Raw genomic sequence first — 18097 nt, 5'->3', positions numbered from 1 at the left:
GAAAGGAATGAAATACTTTTATTATTCAGTCACTCTGAATTTCCATTGAAGATTCTTTGAACCTGAGGGCTCTTTCAAGAAAGCACAAGTAGATATAAAACCAAAGCATTTATAAATGCTGTGCCTTAGGCTCTAGACAAGTGGTGTCCAAACTTATTTCAAAGAGGGCTGACCAAAGTTGTTGAGCTTTTTTTAGGGTTGAGGTTGTTGGTTGTTGAGGTTTTTATTTAGGATTTTACCCCATGGAATAAATTGCCACAGGGGCCATATTAAAGCAACCGGCGGGTTGGATTAGACCCCCAAAATGGACTTTGGACATGCCTGCTCTAGGCCAAGATAATAACTTAATTCTCTTTGTCAAGTATCCATTGGAAGTAGGATTTGGAAAAAATGAAGATGCTTTCTTCCTGGTCATAAGAACGCACATGGTGTCATGTGCCAGTCATTTCCATAACAATCACCAAGAAGCAAAAGAGTACTTTTGAGAACTAATCCCATAGGTCACTGCAGCAGCAAAGAATAAAGAAACCCAAAATATCATGTTGGTACAATTACGCGACTGTTACTATTATGCTGTCATCACCAGAAGGTGCAAGTTATTACATAGCTCAGAAATGGACAAAAAAAGAACTGGAAGTTGTAGAACCAGAGATGGGGAACCTGTGGAACTCAAGATATTATCACAGAATTGAAGAGATGGAAGTGACCCTGAGGGTCATCTACCTAGTCTAGCCCCCTGCAATGCAGGAATCTCAACTGAAGCATCCATGAAGATGGCCTCCAACCTCGCAAGGGAGTCCGTTCCACTGTCCAACAGCTCTTATTGTTTGACTACAGCTTTCATCAGTCCCAGCCATTATGGTCAATAGTCAGGGATGATGAGAAATTTAGACCCAGCAATACCAAGAGAGCCACTTGCTATAAATCACCTATTCCATACTCTACCACAGAGCTCTGCAAACTTTTCGTATTGGTGACACACGTTTTAGACATGCATCATTTCGCAACACAGTAATTCACTTCTACTAGCAAATTGGAGGTAAAACTAACCCCTTTCCAGCCCCAAGAGGATCACAGGGAGTGTTTGCGAGACACACCTACACAGGGCTGCAGACACACTAACGTGTTGCGACACACAGTTTGGAAAGCTTCATTCCGCCAGAAGTGATATAAAGGGAAATCCTAAAAACCGCATGGATGTAAAAATAACTTACACCAGAAAAATCAGGTATAATCATGACACAAATCTCTGTTCTGCAACAATCGTGACACTGAATCCAATAGGCCTTCACAATGAATAAAATAGGTAGCCTATGCACACAAACATTTCATAGAATGTGACATAAATTCTTTTATGATTATTCATTTTATTATTGAGTAGATTATGTTTAATATAGTGCAATATTATTTTGGTGTTTTTGAAAGCATCTGAAATTTTTTAAAAGATGGTTTGTCATTCTCCTGAGCCAACCTTCCCCCCCCCCCCCACCATTCCAACATCTAGAATCTGTTTCACCATACAAATGATTATAAATTATCACATACCTGTTCAGGTCCCATATTTTGCTAGTTTTATCCATAGAGGCAGAAGCCACAAAATCTCCACATGAATGCCAGGAGCAGTCCCAGGCCGCATAGCTGTGACCTTCTAAAGTCAGGATGCAGCCACCCTTTGCAAAGTCCCATATCCGAACAGTTGCATCTCCGCTGGAAGTGACCAATTTTGTTCCACTGTTGAAAATAAGAAATCTGCATCACACATGGGCAACATTTCAGGTAACATTCTCAGGCCAATATGATGAAGTCTATGGGTGGTATTCTACTAAGCTTTACTCACAGATGACCCAGTGAAATTAATGGACCTAACTTAGTGCTGTTCATTAATTTCACTGAGTGGAATTCGCCCAAGTTTTTGCATGTTCAAATTGAGATATACTCATGCAATGGGACTTTCCGTGTCCCTGGGCCCCTTAAATCTGCTCTGGAAAGTTGGGAGATCCTCTAGCATAGGTTTGGAGTACATGAAGGAGCACAGCAGTGAGCGGGGGGGGGGGGCGGGAATACAGTAGCATTTTGTGGAATTATAAAACTTTGTTCACTTGTCTTCAAATGTCCAATAGGACTGACAGGGTAAGCAATGTTTCTTGACTATGAGCCTAAAGTTTATGTCAAAGTATGAAAATAATAGTGCTTTATGGTATTCAAAGCAGCAAGATACATTTATTGTTGGCATCCATCTGTCTTGAGAGAAAATGGAGTGTGCCTCCAGGGGTGTAGTCTAATTGCAGCACCTAAGTGACCTCCCTGGGGCACAAGCCTGGGCAGTGTATATGGAGATCCTGGGCTGCCCAGATGAGGAGACCTCCCTCTCAGCCTTGCTGATGTGGTCCGAAGGAAAGCAGAGCAGTATGTGTGGCACCAGCTTGGCTGCAGGAGTTGCTGGAAGAAGGTGTGCAAGGAACCATCCAACCATCTTAGGGACTCCGGATTTGTGTAGGGTTTACTTTTTAGCCTTTTCTCCTTGTGAAGATATCGCACAAGGCAGCAGAGGTTTAAGGCACAGAGTTTTCCTTCTTCCCAGGTTGACAAGCTCTATCTGCCACTCAGCTCCCTCCACTACAGCATATGAAAAAACCACCTTCTTGACTGTTGGACACATAACAAGTCTTGTCCACTCAACCCACCAGAGCCTGTCTTCTCATGCAGGGGAAGTTCCTAAATCACTGAGGGCTTGAGACCCATTGGCTACTCTCACCCAGTTTAGCCAGCCAGTCAAAGGGTGTGGCCACTGTCGTGTCGCATGCTGACAGCTTCTAGAAGCCACAAGTGAGAGCTGAGTGCCGGGTGAGTCCAAAGGTGGACAAACTACATGAGAAGGAGCACAACATATCATACACCAGAGGTATTGTCCCCTCCCCTAACACCCACCCACAAGATACATTATGCTACTATAAATCTTAAAACAATTCTGGAAGAGGTCACAAATATTATCTCCATACTGTAGATAGGGAGCTTGGGAGGGACTCCCCATTTGCAGGCATAAACAGACTTCATAGAAGTTCCCTCTCAGGACTCATAAACTGATCAGGGTTGAAAGTCAGCTTCTTCAAAGGCTCCCCTCCGTGCCCATCAGCTGATGGACGCTAAGAGGGAGCCCCTTTGAAACCTGTTTTTCAGGCACAAATGGACTTCAGAAGGGACTCCTGCACAGCACCCAGAGGTGGGGTGGTACCAAGTGGTCACCCCCTTCCCCAGCCACGCAGGAAGATGGTGGCCTCCCAGGACCAGCCACGGCTGCGCCATGCAGTAAATGCTGCTCCTCCAGAGACTCCTCACTGCTAGAGCATGACAGGGTCCTAATTTTGGAATTGGGTTGGGGAGGCTGTGGTGGCAGAAGTTACATTCCTCTGTTGTTGTGTTTAATTGTTGGAGTCAGCCGCATATTCAAATTTGTACAAATTAAATGTCAGCAATGTTTTAAAGGAATTTCCATTACAATATTGAAAAGTCTGCCAAGGCACAGTCCAAATAATAACTCCTAAAGAAAGAAAGAAAGAAAGAAAGAAAGAAAGAAAGAAAGAAAGAAAGTCCCATCTCTATTTAGATGTATTCCATCTATTAATCTTCATGTATTAGTATAACTATATTGTGTGTTTAATAGAAGTCTTTATGTGCAGTATTTGATAAAAGTTTTATTAATTTAACAAAAGCTGACAAATTAATTAGAAGTGTCCCCCATTCCTTCTGCGAGCCTCGTCCAGTCTCATACGATGGCTGCCCATGGTTACATTTCAGAAAAGGTGCAGGGAAGATTAATTTAAACTTAAATAACCATTGTATTTATTTTGTTTATTAAATATGTATACTGTCCTTCATCCAAAGATCACAGCGTGGTTCACAACATAAAGGTACCTTTTGATCCATCATAAATGACAACAATATATCAGTGTATTTATTAATAAAGCTACAGACAAACACTGGTTAAAACAGACTTTGAAATACCTTCATTTATTTTCAATGCACTGAAAAACTTGGATATGTAAAGTGGGTTTCCCTTTATAAGACATGAAACATTATCCAAAGTAATGGTATTCACAAAAATTACAACTTTGCAGACAGGTCTCTTTTCCACTGACAGGGAGGTTTTATTAGGATTATGTAATAAATTACATCAATTAATTATATAACTGTCTGGAGAGAAAATGTCATTCATAGAGTGCAGTGTCTCAAGGCCACACATGCAGTGCAATGCAGTCTTAGGCATATATATATTTGGAATGAAGTCCCAGTGTTCAATAGAGCTTTCCCAGATAAATGGGCAGTGGACTTCTCATTAACAGCACAGTCCTAACCATGAACTCCTGAAATTGACTGTGATCAATTAATTACAATCCTAACCAACTACAATTTTACTCAGAATAAACTTATTGAAATTAATTATCCTAACTTAGTCAATGAACATGTTGAAATACCACCCCAACTCTACTGAGAAGTAAGTCCTATTGAATTCCCAGGTAAATGGGGCTAGGATTGCAATGTTTTGTTTATCAGCCTACAGCTGAAGTAGAGAGACAGAAACAGGGCTGTTACTCCCCAAAAGTGTGGGGAAAATGTGAAAGGACCTCAGTTATTTAAGGCAACTGCGCTGCTTTCTAAAATGACAAATTATTTAGGGGACAACAGTTACTAGCTCATTGCCAGAGAATAACCTATCCCCACACTATCACAGCACTGGCATGGTGTCAGCACTCCATGTTCAACCTGCATGCTACTTGCATTAGAGACCGAGGCATAAGAAGCCCCATGAGATAAAAGGCCCTACCAGTCATAGAATACTTCAGTCTGACTGGTTTTATTCACTTATATTTAAAATGCAGGAGGTAACATGAAAGTGTTTGGACAAATGCATAAATTGCAAAACGTGTCAAAATACTTTTTTCAAATGCTGACATATCCCTTCTGATATTTTCCTAAATCAAACATACCTGAGGGGAGCAAAGAGCTCTCTGCATTAAAGGTTGATAATCTCTGGCTCTGGAGGTGGAGGGAGTTTTTCCCAGAGATTAGAACTTCTGAACCACTTTACAAGGGTTTGCATTAAAAGTCTATGAAGTGAGAGTAGAAGTGCTGACCTCAGCTGCCATAGCAAGACATTGCTAGGAGGGAAGAAATGTCTGCAGGTTGATGCCAAAGTAAGGAAGCAAGTCCTCTGTTGTTTTGTAAAGATGTGTTCCTTAAAGAAATCTAGCTTCCTCCCTCCCTCTCCTGAGAAACTGACTGAAACAGCTTTTATCTGCTGAAGTTCAAGTTTCCAGAACTAGAGAGACTTCATCAGCTGCCTCCAGATCTTTCACTACCCAAACTCATCCCATATGGTCACACCATTGGTCCATCTAATGCCCAAGCACCTCCTGCCTGCCGTCTGCCACTACGCCCTTGAGCTGTACACTGTGGCAGGGGGACTTAATACGCATCAGACACAAACACAGACTGCTTGCAAAGCTTTCATCACAGTTTGGTATCTGATTTCAGTCCAAAGAATCGCATGTCCCTGGTATTTTCAAAGGTGTGCCTGTGTGTGTTTTTCTATACATTTATATGTATATATTTGCGTGAGTGAGATTATAGCACACAGACCACAAAGAAGATTATCATGATATACTACTACCATAGCAGTTATTGAATATAGCAAATGAACAAAAAATGATCACAGAATGACTGCTCCCCACATTAACTGGGGGATGGCTTTTGCGTGGTCATGCACAGTCCCCCCCCCCCGGACTACTAGACTCCCGGCAAGGTAGTTGGCTGTGCTGCCCCCCCCCCGAGCTGAATACCTGGAGGTTCCCGTCTAGCCTCGTCAATCAGCCAATCCTGGCTGGGGGGGGGCATTGTCAAGGGAATTGGCCAGGTAGAGGTAGGACCGCCCACACTCACAATAGAGGGTATAACTTACCTGTTGGTCCTCAGTCAGCTCCTGAACTCCCCCCTGCCCCCCCCTCAATTTATGCCTTCTTTTGCAGTTTAAACTTCTTAACAGCTATGTGGGCACTGCTGTGGTCCTAGATGGTCGCTGTTGAGGGACCAGGAAGGAATTTCCCTGCATTGGCAGGTTTCGCCTTCCCCATAGCAAAACATCACAACTTTGGCGTTTGTAGGCTTTGGGCGGAATCCTTTGGTCTATCTTCCCTCATTGGGAGGGGCGTGAAGCGGTGACCCACGCCCCCCTGCGGCGGCAATCCCAGGGTTCCCCGTTAAAGGAGTTATTTTGAGGGGAGGCACTGGCCATACGCCAATGGGTTGTCAGTGCTCTCCCCTATGATGTGGGGAAATGGGGGGGGGGTGCGCTTTCTGCTTGAACAGATGTTCTCCAGAGTCAGCCCAATCCCCACACACTTTGGATAACCCTGATGTTCCCCAGATCCCCAGCTGGGGACTGGGAGGGATAAACGCCCAATGCCTAAGCCAAGGTCTTCCTACATCTGAGAATTTAATAAAGTTGTGGCCGATTTTTAATCTCATAACACGTTGTCAGGTGTCATTATTGCTCCTGGGGGTCACCTGGGGCCTGGGGGGGTCTCCACCTGCCCATGCAATCAAATCCCTACTCCATAACAAACAAGAATAGAACCACTAAAGAATATCCACCCTCACGTTTCTCTGCAAATGATCATGCGGGGGGGGGGGGGTTAAAAGGTGTCAATGAGTTCCAATCTATGTTAAATCATCTCAAGTAGACATTTTCTGTATGTTCTTAAATCCAGGGCCAGCCTACCCATGAAGCAAAGTGAGGTGCCTGCCTCAGGTGGCAGGATCCAAAGGGGCTGCGGCAGTAATAGCTGTAGTACATTCCTTTGAGGCCACTGCTGCCTCTGCAGTTGCCTCTTGGCAAATAGGAGGGACCGCTGGTCTCCCTCCACCCTTGTTCCCAATATAGATCTTTATTCCCTTCCAATGTAGATCTTCACTCAGCTCTTCTTCCCTGGTGGGAATCATAGAATCATAGAGTTGGAAGAGACCCCAAGGGCCATCCTGTCCAACCCCCCGCCAAGCAGGAAACACCATCAAAGCATTCCTGACAGATCGCTGTCAAGCCTCTGCTTAAAGACCTCCAAAGAAGGAGACTCCACCACACTCCTTGGCAGCAAATTCCACTGCCGAACAGCTCCTACTGTCAGGAAGTTCTTCCTAATGTTTAAGTGGAATCTTCTTTCTTGTAGTTTGAATCCATTGCCCCATGTCTGCTTCTCTGGAGCAGCAGAAAACAACCTTTCACCCTCCTCTATATGACATCCTTTGATATATTTGAACATGGCTATCATATCACCCCTTAACCTTCTCTTCTCCAGGCTAAACATACCCAGCTCCCTAAACATACCCAGGGGACACCATTTTGTGGTTTGCCTGAGGTGCCAAAATGTACTGGGCCAGTCCTGCATAAATCTTATAACAAATTCAAATATATTGTTTCGTCTAATTTGATACTTCTGCGACGTAAGTACCCAGACAGATTATTCACAGCTGGCTATGACTTTTCAAATCCATATATTTGTTATAAATCCAGTTTTGCGTTCCAGCTATTGGGAACTGTTTTCAGGTATTTGAAATTCTTTAAGAGCTTACTGATACAAAATGACTATTTCATTATATAACTATGATGTCGATTGTTCACTGAAAGCTACAAAGTAGGGGGAAAATTCAATGGGTATCAGAGTGGCTGGGGCAATGCAGCCAGATGGGGGAGATTATTATTATTATTATTATTATTATTATTATTATTATTATTATTATTATTAATTATTATTATTATTATTATTATTCTCAATATATTCATCTGTTTGAATTATTACTTTATTACTTTATTTAATATGACCATTAAAAATCTAAGAAATATTCTTGTTCAATCTTCCCTCCAGTATCTCATAACTGAAAAAGCTTTATTAAGAATGCAATATACTTTATCTGCATTAACAGCACTGCTTCACATATTATCTTAATAGAGATCCCATTAAATGTGTAAGCCCCTTCATAATTTACAGGGTGGATTTTCTTTTGTTCATACCTAATATAAAGACATTTATAATCTTAAATATCCAACTATTCCCAATGTTTGCTGAAAAATTATGAAGGTGCTTTTCAGGTTAGTAGGATAGAAATATTTTAATGTTTTAGGACTGTCCATTTTAAATTTCTGAGTCAGAAATGAGCCATTGCCTTCACCACTTCAGCACTTCCCCCTAATTTTTAGTCCATACTTTTCTCAATTAAGTCAGTAATTTTTTTCCCATAAACCAATTACTAGTAGCTTTACACCAAATAGAATATAATTTCCAGATTCTGACTGAGATACTTTATCTGCAAGAGATGCAAAGATTGCAGAATTGCAATCATGAAAAGAAGGCTAGTTGAAGCAAAAGTATCCGTTCGCAAATATATTCATGCACCATGAAACACCACCCCTGAGACACACACACAAATACATTTTAGTGAATTTTAGTGGGAACGTGAAAAGTGCTATAAACAAAACAAATATATTTTCTGTTTACAAAATGCTTCTTGGAAAAGTTTTGCATTAGAGCTGGGATAGCTCAGTCGGCAGAGCATGACAATCTGAATCTCAGGTCTGTGAGTTTGAGCCCCACGTTGGGCAAAAGATTCCTGCGTTGCAGGGGGTTGGACTAGATGACCCTCATGGTCCCTTCCAACTCTACAATTCTATGTTTTTATGATAAAGAATTGGGGATTTTTTTTGGGGGGGGGGGAATCTAACACCAACACTGGTGATTCTGATACAAGGAAATAACCATGGCAGAACTGAAAAGCCCTTACATTTGCTATTCTCCTTATCCCATCTGTAGCTAAAATTATACTCAACCACTGGTGCCATCTCCACTGGTGCCAGTAGCCCCGTCACCCACAAAATTTTTGCTGCCCAGCATCCACCCCCCACCATGGCTACCGCCTCAGCGCGCCCTGCAAGTGCTGCCTTAGTGCGCCACGGCCGCCACTTCCATCCACCATGGCTGAGCACCACCTTAACTTTGGTGCCACAGTGGGGGGCCACACTGGGGGCCTGCGCATCTGCCCTGGGGCCCCGTGGCAGAGGCAGAGACCCCAGTCCAGTCACCAGCATGGCACCAGAGGAAGTGTGCTGCGCCATAATGATGGTGCACCATGACATGGTGATGTCACATCATGTCATGACGTCATTATGGCGCAGAGCATGCCAACATTGGGCATCCACAGTGTGGGGCCCAAGTCGGCACCCCTGTACTCAACCTGGAAGTTTTATAGAATGAAGGACGCCAACATGGCATTAAGCCCCATAAACGTACTTGCTCTGCTTCATGTTTTGAAGAATCTAACTGAAAGCTCTCTAACACATTAACATATTATCCAAAATTTTCTAAATTTCTACTCATGGTCTAAGCAATCCACTCATCCTAGGCTTATAAAAAAAAGAAAAAACCTGCCATTCTCAAATAATCAACTGCAGATTATGATGGCTTTACTGGCTGCTGCTAGAAGCAATATCTGAAGTGAAATCTGTTTGTTACTTCCATGTTAGTCTTTAGCCTACTGAGGGAGGAGGTTTAAAATTCTATTCAAGATAAAAAGAGATATGGGGATGATAGCATATAATTTTCTATATAAGTATTTGTGTGAAAAAATGCAGATCAAACTAGCGTCTTCACCATCCCTACTGGTCATCTATATATATATATAAATGTTCCCATTGCGTGCGCGTCCGGCCGCACCCTGCTCCATAACCGCTGGACCAAATCACATCAAATTTAGGACAAAGTGTAACATGAACATGGGGGAAGGATATAGCATAATAAAAATTAAAAAAAAAAACACCTGTCATGCATAAAATATAGAATAAAGGCCAAAAAAATGGTGCCCTTATTATACCTCACCAGCAAAAGGAATGAAGACTCCAACAGCATCCAATAGAAAGGCGGATTGTCTGCTGACGTCATCAGACCTGGCCAGAGCAACAATGCCTTTGCCCTCACCTAAAATGGCCGTCGCAGCTTCACATGTGCCGAGAAAAAAAAAACGGAGCAGGAGGCATGCCTGAGAGGTCGCACTGAGTAAGACCAGCTCTGAGGGGATTGTGTCGCTGGGGTGCGTGATTTTGGGACTGGGTAATTTTGGGACTGGGGTAGGGGAGAATGCTCTTTAAGGCTCCAGTGCCCTGACCTAAAATGGCCGCCGCAGCTTCGCATGTAAAATGCATCTCTGGGTTATTTGTGGGGCATAGGATTTCCCCTCCAAAAAAATATAGTCCGGCCTACCACATGGTCTGAGGGAAAGTGGACCGGCCCACGGCTGAAAAAGGTTGCTGACTCCTGCTGTAAAGGGACAGGGAAGAATGAAAACAGGAGCTTCCAGAATACTCTCGGGGTCAGGAGAATTTTAAAAAGCAAAACAAAAAACAAAAAAACCCACAGCAACGCGAAAGTGGGGGGGAGGGAGACAGAGAGGTGCCAGGCAAGAGTTCAACGGGAGAAGCTGTGGGGAGGAAGGCTAAAACAGGGAAAATATGGACAGGAGGCAGGCGGAAGTTCAACGGGAGAAGCTGTGGGGCGGAAGGCAAAAACAGGAAATACGGAGAGGAGGCAGGCGGAAGTTCAATGGGAGAAGCTGTGGGGAGGAAGGAGAATGCGGGGGGGGGGGGAGGGAGACAGAGAGGTGCCAGGCAAGAGTTCAACGGGAGAAGCTGTGGGGAGGAAGGCAAAAACAGGAAATACGGAGAGGAGGCAGGCGGAAGTTCAACGGGAGAAGCTGTGGGGAGGCAGGCAAAAACGGGGGAAATATGGAGAGGTGGCAGGCAAGAGTTCAACGGGAGAAGCTGTGGGGAGGCAAGCGAAAATGGGAACTACGGAGAGGAGGCAGGTGGGAGTTCAACAGGATAAGCTGTGGGGAGGCATGCGCTTTCTCTTTTACATCTTCCTTTGCCATTTCACAAAATGAGCCACAGCAACGCGTGGCCGGGTCAGCTAGTAACCTATAAAAGCTCTAAACAGTTTGGGATCAAATTACATTTCTCCTGTATGAAACTTCCTAGGTTTTAAGATTTTCCAAGAATGCCCTCCTCTATATCGTGTGCTGACATCTGATGTGCATTTGGCAGGAACTAGAGACAGGACGTTGGCTATACCCAAGCTATGGAACTATCTTCCAATGGTGGTTTTTAAATTACAGCTCAGTATTTTCAACCAGCTGTCATTGTTGATGTTTTATCTGTTCTTATTTAACTGTTACCTTGTTTTTCTACATTACTGTTTTCTCTGGATCAATGGACTTTAGTTGTGTTCATTAATTTCAATGGGTCTCTCTGAGCACGACTTAGCTGGATGCAACCCCTTTTTATGGCTATGTTAACAGGTTGTTATTTTTGTGTGTGTTTACTGCTAAGCCACTTTGAGTACTGCACATGGAAAAGTGGGATATAAATTTAACAGACAATAAATAAATCATGCACCATCAAGCCAACTCTCAGGAGCCGTTATAGATGAAATCACATGTCATAATGCAGGCAGGACATGCAAAATGTCAATATGGAAACACTTAGCTTTGTGTACACTACACATCTGTTTTGGGGGTGTCAGATCACTTTTTGAGTGAAGGATAGATATATCCATGAATAATGTGCATGCCTACTGCAAGGCTGTATCTGCTGCTACACTTCAGGAACTAAGCCGAAGGTGGGAAGAGCTGCCATAATGGCAGTTACTGAGAAAAGGGGGGGGGGGGGCCTTGTAATGAAAAATGACCATCGCTGGAGTACTTTGTGCAGGAATGGTTGGCTTACTCTCACAACCTTCAGGATTTCATGGCAAACTGGCAATGTGCACCCACGAAATGCATGGTCCTACTTTCAACACAGAAGAATCAACCCAAAAGTAAGTGAGGTATATGAAATGTAGTTAGCAATAGGAAAAATAGTTCAGCCATTCAATATTATTTCCAAATCAAGAATACAGAGACAACTTTTCATTAAGATAAAAAACCAATTAATGCTTTCTTCCTGAGAACTCACCAAGTCTTTGGAAAGAAAGGTTTACTTGATATGTACTAAATTATGCTACTAGATCTCTGTTTGCACTGCCGCTGGCTAACTTGCTCGGGGGTACGCCATAGCTGTGTTCCAAAATCAGCATGCCCTAGCTTTAGCATGCTACCTTAAGCACAAAAACACTCTGGTATCACACAGCAGGGAAGGAGAAAAGAACATTCACATTAGTAGGGAAGTATGGCCATTTTTGCTGAAAGCACAGCAAATAGGGTTGCCAATCCAGATCCTGACATTACTTCTGCAGCTTTAAGAGTAGCATAGAAAAAATGTTCACATAAGGAACAACACATTTGATAAAATTCTCCTTCCTTTGCAACTATTGAAAAGTACAAAGGCTCTCTCAGAGTCGACCTGACAATCGTAATAGCAAAACAATAACTAACGCCCCACAAACACCAGCCAGGATTTTTGAAACTGCCTAGGTACTACCAAAAACAATATTTCAGTAAACTCATTAAAAGCAGAAGCCAACCCACAGATAAATGTGGAAGGGAAGGGACATTTAGCATTATAGTTTGAGCAGGAGCATGGAAAAATAAACATTTTAATCAAATCCATTACCTACTTATTGATTTCTCTTTGCCAGGCAGGTCCTGCAGAAAATTTATATAGCATGTGACATTGAACCATTTGGCCGAAGATACTAGATTTGTCTGAGTAAAAGAATTAACTTCTCTTATAATTTCTCAAATTTCACTTTGGATCATTGTTCAAGTGTGATGGAATGAAGTGAGATACTTCCACATTTTAAAAGGTAAAGGTAAAGGTACCCCTGACCGTTTGGTCCAGTCGCGGATGACTCTGGGGTTGCGACGCTCATCTTGCTTTACTGGCCGAGGGAGCCAGTGTTTGTCCGCAGACAGTTTTTCCGTGTCATGTGGCCAGCAGGACTAAGCCGCTTCTGGCGAACCAGAGCAGTGCACGGAGACACCGTTTACCTTCCTGCCGGAGTGGTACCTATTTATCTACTTGCACTGGCGTGCTTTCAAACTGCTGGGTGGGCAGAAGCTGGGACCAAACAACAGGCGCTCACCCCATTGTGGGAATTCGAACAGCTGACCTTCTGATCGGCAAGCCCTATGCTCAGTGGTTTAGACCACAGCGCCACCTGCATTCCATTTTAGGTGGACCTAAACTTTAGGTCCTAAACCACCCAACTTCTTTTCAATGAATACCTAGCCCACTTTGAAAGAAAACAATCCCACTTCAACTTCTGTTCAGGAGTGATTTGTTACTTTGGCTGAGAAAAGGACTTTGGGTTCATTTTTTTTTTAATAAAAAGATGTTAACAACACAAAAAGGAGAGCAGATCAATAGAGCTCAGAAACAGTCAACATGTGCTCTCCAGACATTGTGGACCTCAGCTCCCATCATCCCTGACCATAGGCCATGCTGACTGAGGCTGATGGGAGTTGTACTCCACAACATCTGGAGGGCACACGTTGGGTACCTCTGATCAAGTTGTAAGAGCAAAACTGGTCCTAAAATATAATTGGATTTTTATTGTTTACAGGTTTTTCATGATTTTGCCATGCTTTTTGTTTGATGTTTAGAAATAGCTGGTTGTTTTTATATTCCAGAAAGACCATAGGAACCAACTCCAATAAAGTATTTGAGGAGGCAGGGCTGCCCCCCCAAAAAAGTTGATGGGCATTGCCATTCAAATGGTGTCCGTGTGCTGTGTCTTGTGATCGATTATGTGGGGCGGGGCTTACCTGCCCACCCAATATTTTATTCAAGTTGGCACCCTTGAGAAAGAGTTTGTAAAATCCCCCCGTTGCTAAGTGTGCCATGAGAGTTGAAACAGACATCTTTGAAACCATTTTTATTGCGGTTGTGTTAGACCAGGCCAAATGGGTCTTTTGAATAGCCCCACAGTAACTTTTGCCTCGTTTCTCTGAAGCACCAAACAAGAGGGCATAGATATACTTGGGGTATACAGAAAAATCTTCAAAACAAAATAAAATAGTTATCCTTATGTAAATATGCAGGTTGAACTGGTTAGCCAAAATGACTTATTTCCGGAGAGTCTTCATTTCCTAATCTATGAGGTCAATATGGTTGCAAACACTAGTCTTTCATAGCAGAATTTGTCACTTTGTGTGGAACCAAGAAACAAGACTTAAATCAATGACTTTCTTAATGAGTTTCTCACAATATGCCTCAATAGTGATAGGAATATTCAACTTGCCTTTCCCAACCTGGGTGCTCTCCATATATAAACGATTCAGATTATTCCCTCCAACAACCTTCATCATCAGCCAATGGGCATTGTAGTCCATTCTCTGAACTGCAGTTTCTTTTAACTGATTTTAATGTATTTTTAACTTGTTGCAACCTGCCCTCATACTGGAGGGCAGCTAAGAAATTACTATGATAGAATGATAGAATTGTAGAGTTGGAATGGACCACAAGGGCCATCTAGTCCAACTCCCTGCAATGCAGGAATCTTTTGCCAAACATGAGGCTCGAACCCACAACCCTGAGATTAAGAGTCTGAGCTATCCCAGTTTAATACATCTGGAGGGCACCAGGCTGGGGAAGGCCACAACCATTTATTTTGTAAATGACGCAATAAACTCAGACTGATCTGAAGTTAGGTACTTGATGAATACACCCAGCACTTTTTTTCTGGGGGGGGGGAGATGCAGGGACACACACCCCCCCAAACATTTTGGCCTCATGGAGGGGCAGTATTTCAATATGAGTAGGAAAATGAGAATACCCCTAAACATTTTTTAAGGATAAAAAGGCACTGAACACCCAAAATGTTACGTTTATACGAACTTAGTTGTTCTATGAAGATACATCTTTAATAATTAGGAGATTAAGCACACAGACAGTGTGGTACTTAGTGCAGCCTCCACGGTCAAGTGCGTTATTAGACAGAACATGGTAATCTAATCTGCTGTACAACAGGACTTTGGAACCCACTGTTGTCTCCATATCTAACAAATTTACCAGAGACCCTGTGGAATAACTGCCATTAAGAACAGCAAGGTCAAATCACATAAGCTAATGCTTTTTTCACAGCTTCAGAATGAATAAAAGTGCTCTGCTTAACTAGGGCTTTCAAATGGTACTTAGGTTGTCTTTTTAGGAGGTTCTTGAGTCATGAATCTGACAGGGCCATTTTGACCACTAAACCTCCTAAGCTGCAAAAAATGCTTTCAAATGTAAATGATACACTAAGCTTAAAGTCTCTCTTTTGAAGTCAAGGAAAAGATAAAGTATTAGGGTATTGCAGTATTCTTCCAAGCAAATAGAATAATCTCATAAAACATTAGAAATTATGCATATATTAAGGAGGGGCTGATCTCTTTAAATACAGGTAGCTATCCATCTAGCTCAGTATTGTCTTCTGCAGGAGAAGGGAGCCATTTTTACCTGAAAACCACATTGCCCCCGTAATACCACACACACCCTTAATACTAATGCCAAACAGCAAAGCTATTTCCCATAGAAACAGAGGTATATATTTCATTCTATTCCTGAGTTTTACTTTTGCTCCAAAGAATCTCTCTCCTCCCAACAGCTGCTTTCAACTGAAAAGCTTATGGATAGGAAGGGACACAGAGTGGCAGATGAAATCCAGCTGAGGACCGTATCTGGCCAGTAGACCCGACCCTGGTTTATGGTGACTGTCAGTTCTCCCAGGATTGAGTCAGCTGCTTTTTGATGCAAGTAGATGCAAGAAACTGAATTCTGGGACCTTTTGCATGCAAAACCTACACTCTGCCACCGACGTGACTGCAGTTCTTGTTCTTGCTTGTCATGCAGGAAGCTTTCCAAACAGGCAAGTGACAGCTAGCAAGACAGCAAGTGAATGGGCAGGTGTATTTATAACTGGGTGATACACTCTCCTCCTTTTTCAGGGATTCCATTCCATCCTACTTGGTTTTCAGCTTTTCCTCTGTCAATAGACAGGGTAGGATTCTACTAAGGACTTCCAGTAGTGAAAGCTGGCATAAGGACCTCCACTAGTGTAGCTGTGCTTCCCCCACTCCCATACAATCCCCCTGAAATTTGATTAAAGGACTGCAAAAAGATCAAACATATCCATCCTTAAAGAAATCAGCCCTGAGTGCTCACTGGAAGGGCAGATCCTGAAGTTGAGGCTCCAATACTTTGGCCACCTCATGAGAAGAGAAGACTCCCTGGAAAAGACCCTGATGTTGGGAAAGATGGAGGGCACAAGGAGAAGGGGACGACAGAGGATGAGATGGTTGGACAGTGTTCTCGAAGCGACTGGCATGAGTTTGGCCAAACTGCGGGAGGCAGTGGAGGACAGGGGTGCCTGGCATGCTCTGGTCCATGGGGTCACGAAGAGTCGGACACGACTGAACAACAAAAGGTAAAGGTACCCCTGACAGTTAAGTCCAGTCATGAACGACTCTGGGGTTGCGGCGCTCATCTCGCTCTATACGCCGAGGGAGCCAGCGTTTGTCCACAGACAGCTTCCGGGTCATGAGGCCAGCATGACTAAGCCGCTTCTGGCGTACCAGAGCAGCACACAGAAACGACGTTTACCTCCCCGCTGGAGCGGTACCTATTTATCTACTTGCACTTTGACATGCTTTCGAACTGCTAGGTTGGCAGGAGCAGGGACCAAGCAACGGGAGTTCACTCCATTGCAGGGATTCGAACCGCTGACCTTCTGATCAGCAAGCCCTAGGCTCTGCGGTTTAGACCACAGCGCCACCCACATCCCTGAAATTTGCTTAGGAGGTCCATATATTTCCCCAGAACTGTATGCGGCGGAAAGAGGGTGGATAGTTCCATCTGGCAAGGTGAAATGTTTGTGCTGATGGGATAACTGCCATAATGGTATCATGTTTAATTCGTTCCCCAGTAAGCATTTGGTGGACACTAAGCAAGCTCAGCACTCATTGGGCTGTTTTGGGATCCTCCACCACTTTAATCTTAGGGATTATCCTCATGCCATGGGCAACTAGAGTAGCTGCTAAGAATCGTGCTGCCTTACAGTTCATATAAACAAAAAAATATGCTTATATATTTTTGGCATCAGCTTAACTTTTTGAGTTCTCAAAAGATATTTTCCCTCACCTGACATTGATTTATGAGGGCATTATCATTGTCAAGAAGATTGATTTAGTGTGCTTTTGGGATATCTGTTAAAAATATAACCAAGCTTACTGTTTGAGTGCATAGATTTTACAGCTCTACAGCTTGTGATTGGAAGGAAGGAAGGAAATGCTGTATTTTAATTTTCAACACCACACATATTCCTGTACATAAGTAGGAACAGGAAACAGAACATGGATTTTGAAAAAATAAATAAATTCAGGAGTGTACAGCTATTATCAGATTAGTGTACTCATGTTGAAGCCAAAACCTTGACAGAGCAGGGCCTAGAATGTTTCTCTGGCCCATATGGCCTTTTAGAACAAAGGTGACATTGAGATCTTAGACCTTTCTGTCATCCAAAACAACTCTCCTAAGCTAGATTTTATATTGAGTCTTATACTGAGTCACTCACTGGTTCATTTATCTCAGAATTGCCCAGCAGTGTACCTCATAGTCTCAGGCAGAGATCTTCCCATATTGTTATATGCACTCCAACCTCCAAGTGCTGAGAGATTTGAGGGGTGTTGTTCGTGTCCGACTCTTCGTGAACCCATGGACCAGGGCACGCCAGGCACGCCTATCCTTCACTGCCTCTCGCAGTTTGGCCAAACTCATGTTAGTAGCTTCGAGAACACTGTCCAACCATCTCATCCTCTGTCGTCCCCCTCTCCTTGTGCCCTCCATCTTTCCCAACATCAGGGTCTTTTCCAGGGAGTCTTCTCTTCTCATGAGGTGGCCAAAGTACTGGAGCCTCAACTTCAGGATCTGTCCTTCTAGTGAGCACTCAGGGCTGATTTCTTTGAGAATGGATAGGTTTGATCAGAGCCGTCTTTCCCATTGGGGTCAGTGGCGCAATGCACCACGGCGCCCGCCCAGCAGGGGCGCATCAAGGAGGTACAAGGAGCCGCCCGTGCGCCTGCCTTG

General features: G+C 43.4%; 1 protein-coding gene across 1 annotated transcript in view; it reads right to left on the bottom strand.

The window, feature by feature from the left end:
- The window catches only part of SPAG16 (sperm associated antigen 16), a 389408-nt gene that overhangs the window by 198902 nt on the left and 172409 nt on the right, over positions 1–18097 (bottom strand). Inside the window, exon 12 of the mRNA XM_033171018.1 lies at positions 1546–1731. Within this exon, the coding sequence (XP_033026909.1) occupies positions 1546–1731 (186 nt within the window). The remainder of the gene's footprint in view (positions 1–1545; positions 1732–18097) is intronic.

Source organism: Lacerta agilis, chromosome 1, assembly GCF_009819535.1.
Source record: "Lacerta agilis isolate rLacAgi1 chromosome 1, rLacAgi1.pri, whole genome shotgun sequence".
Classification (NCBI taxonomy): Eukaryota; Metazoa; Chordata; class Lepidosauria; order Squamata; family Lacertidae; genus Lacerta; species Lacerta agilis.
This window is presented reverse-complemented; position numbering and strand designations above follow the sequence as displayed.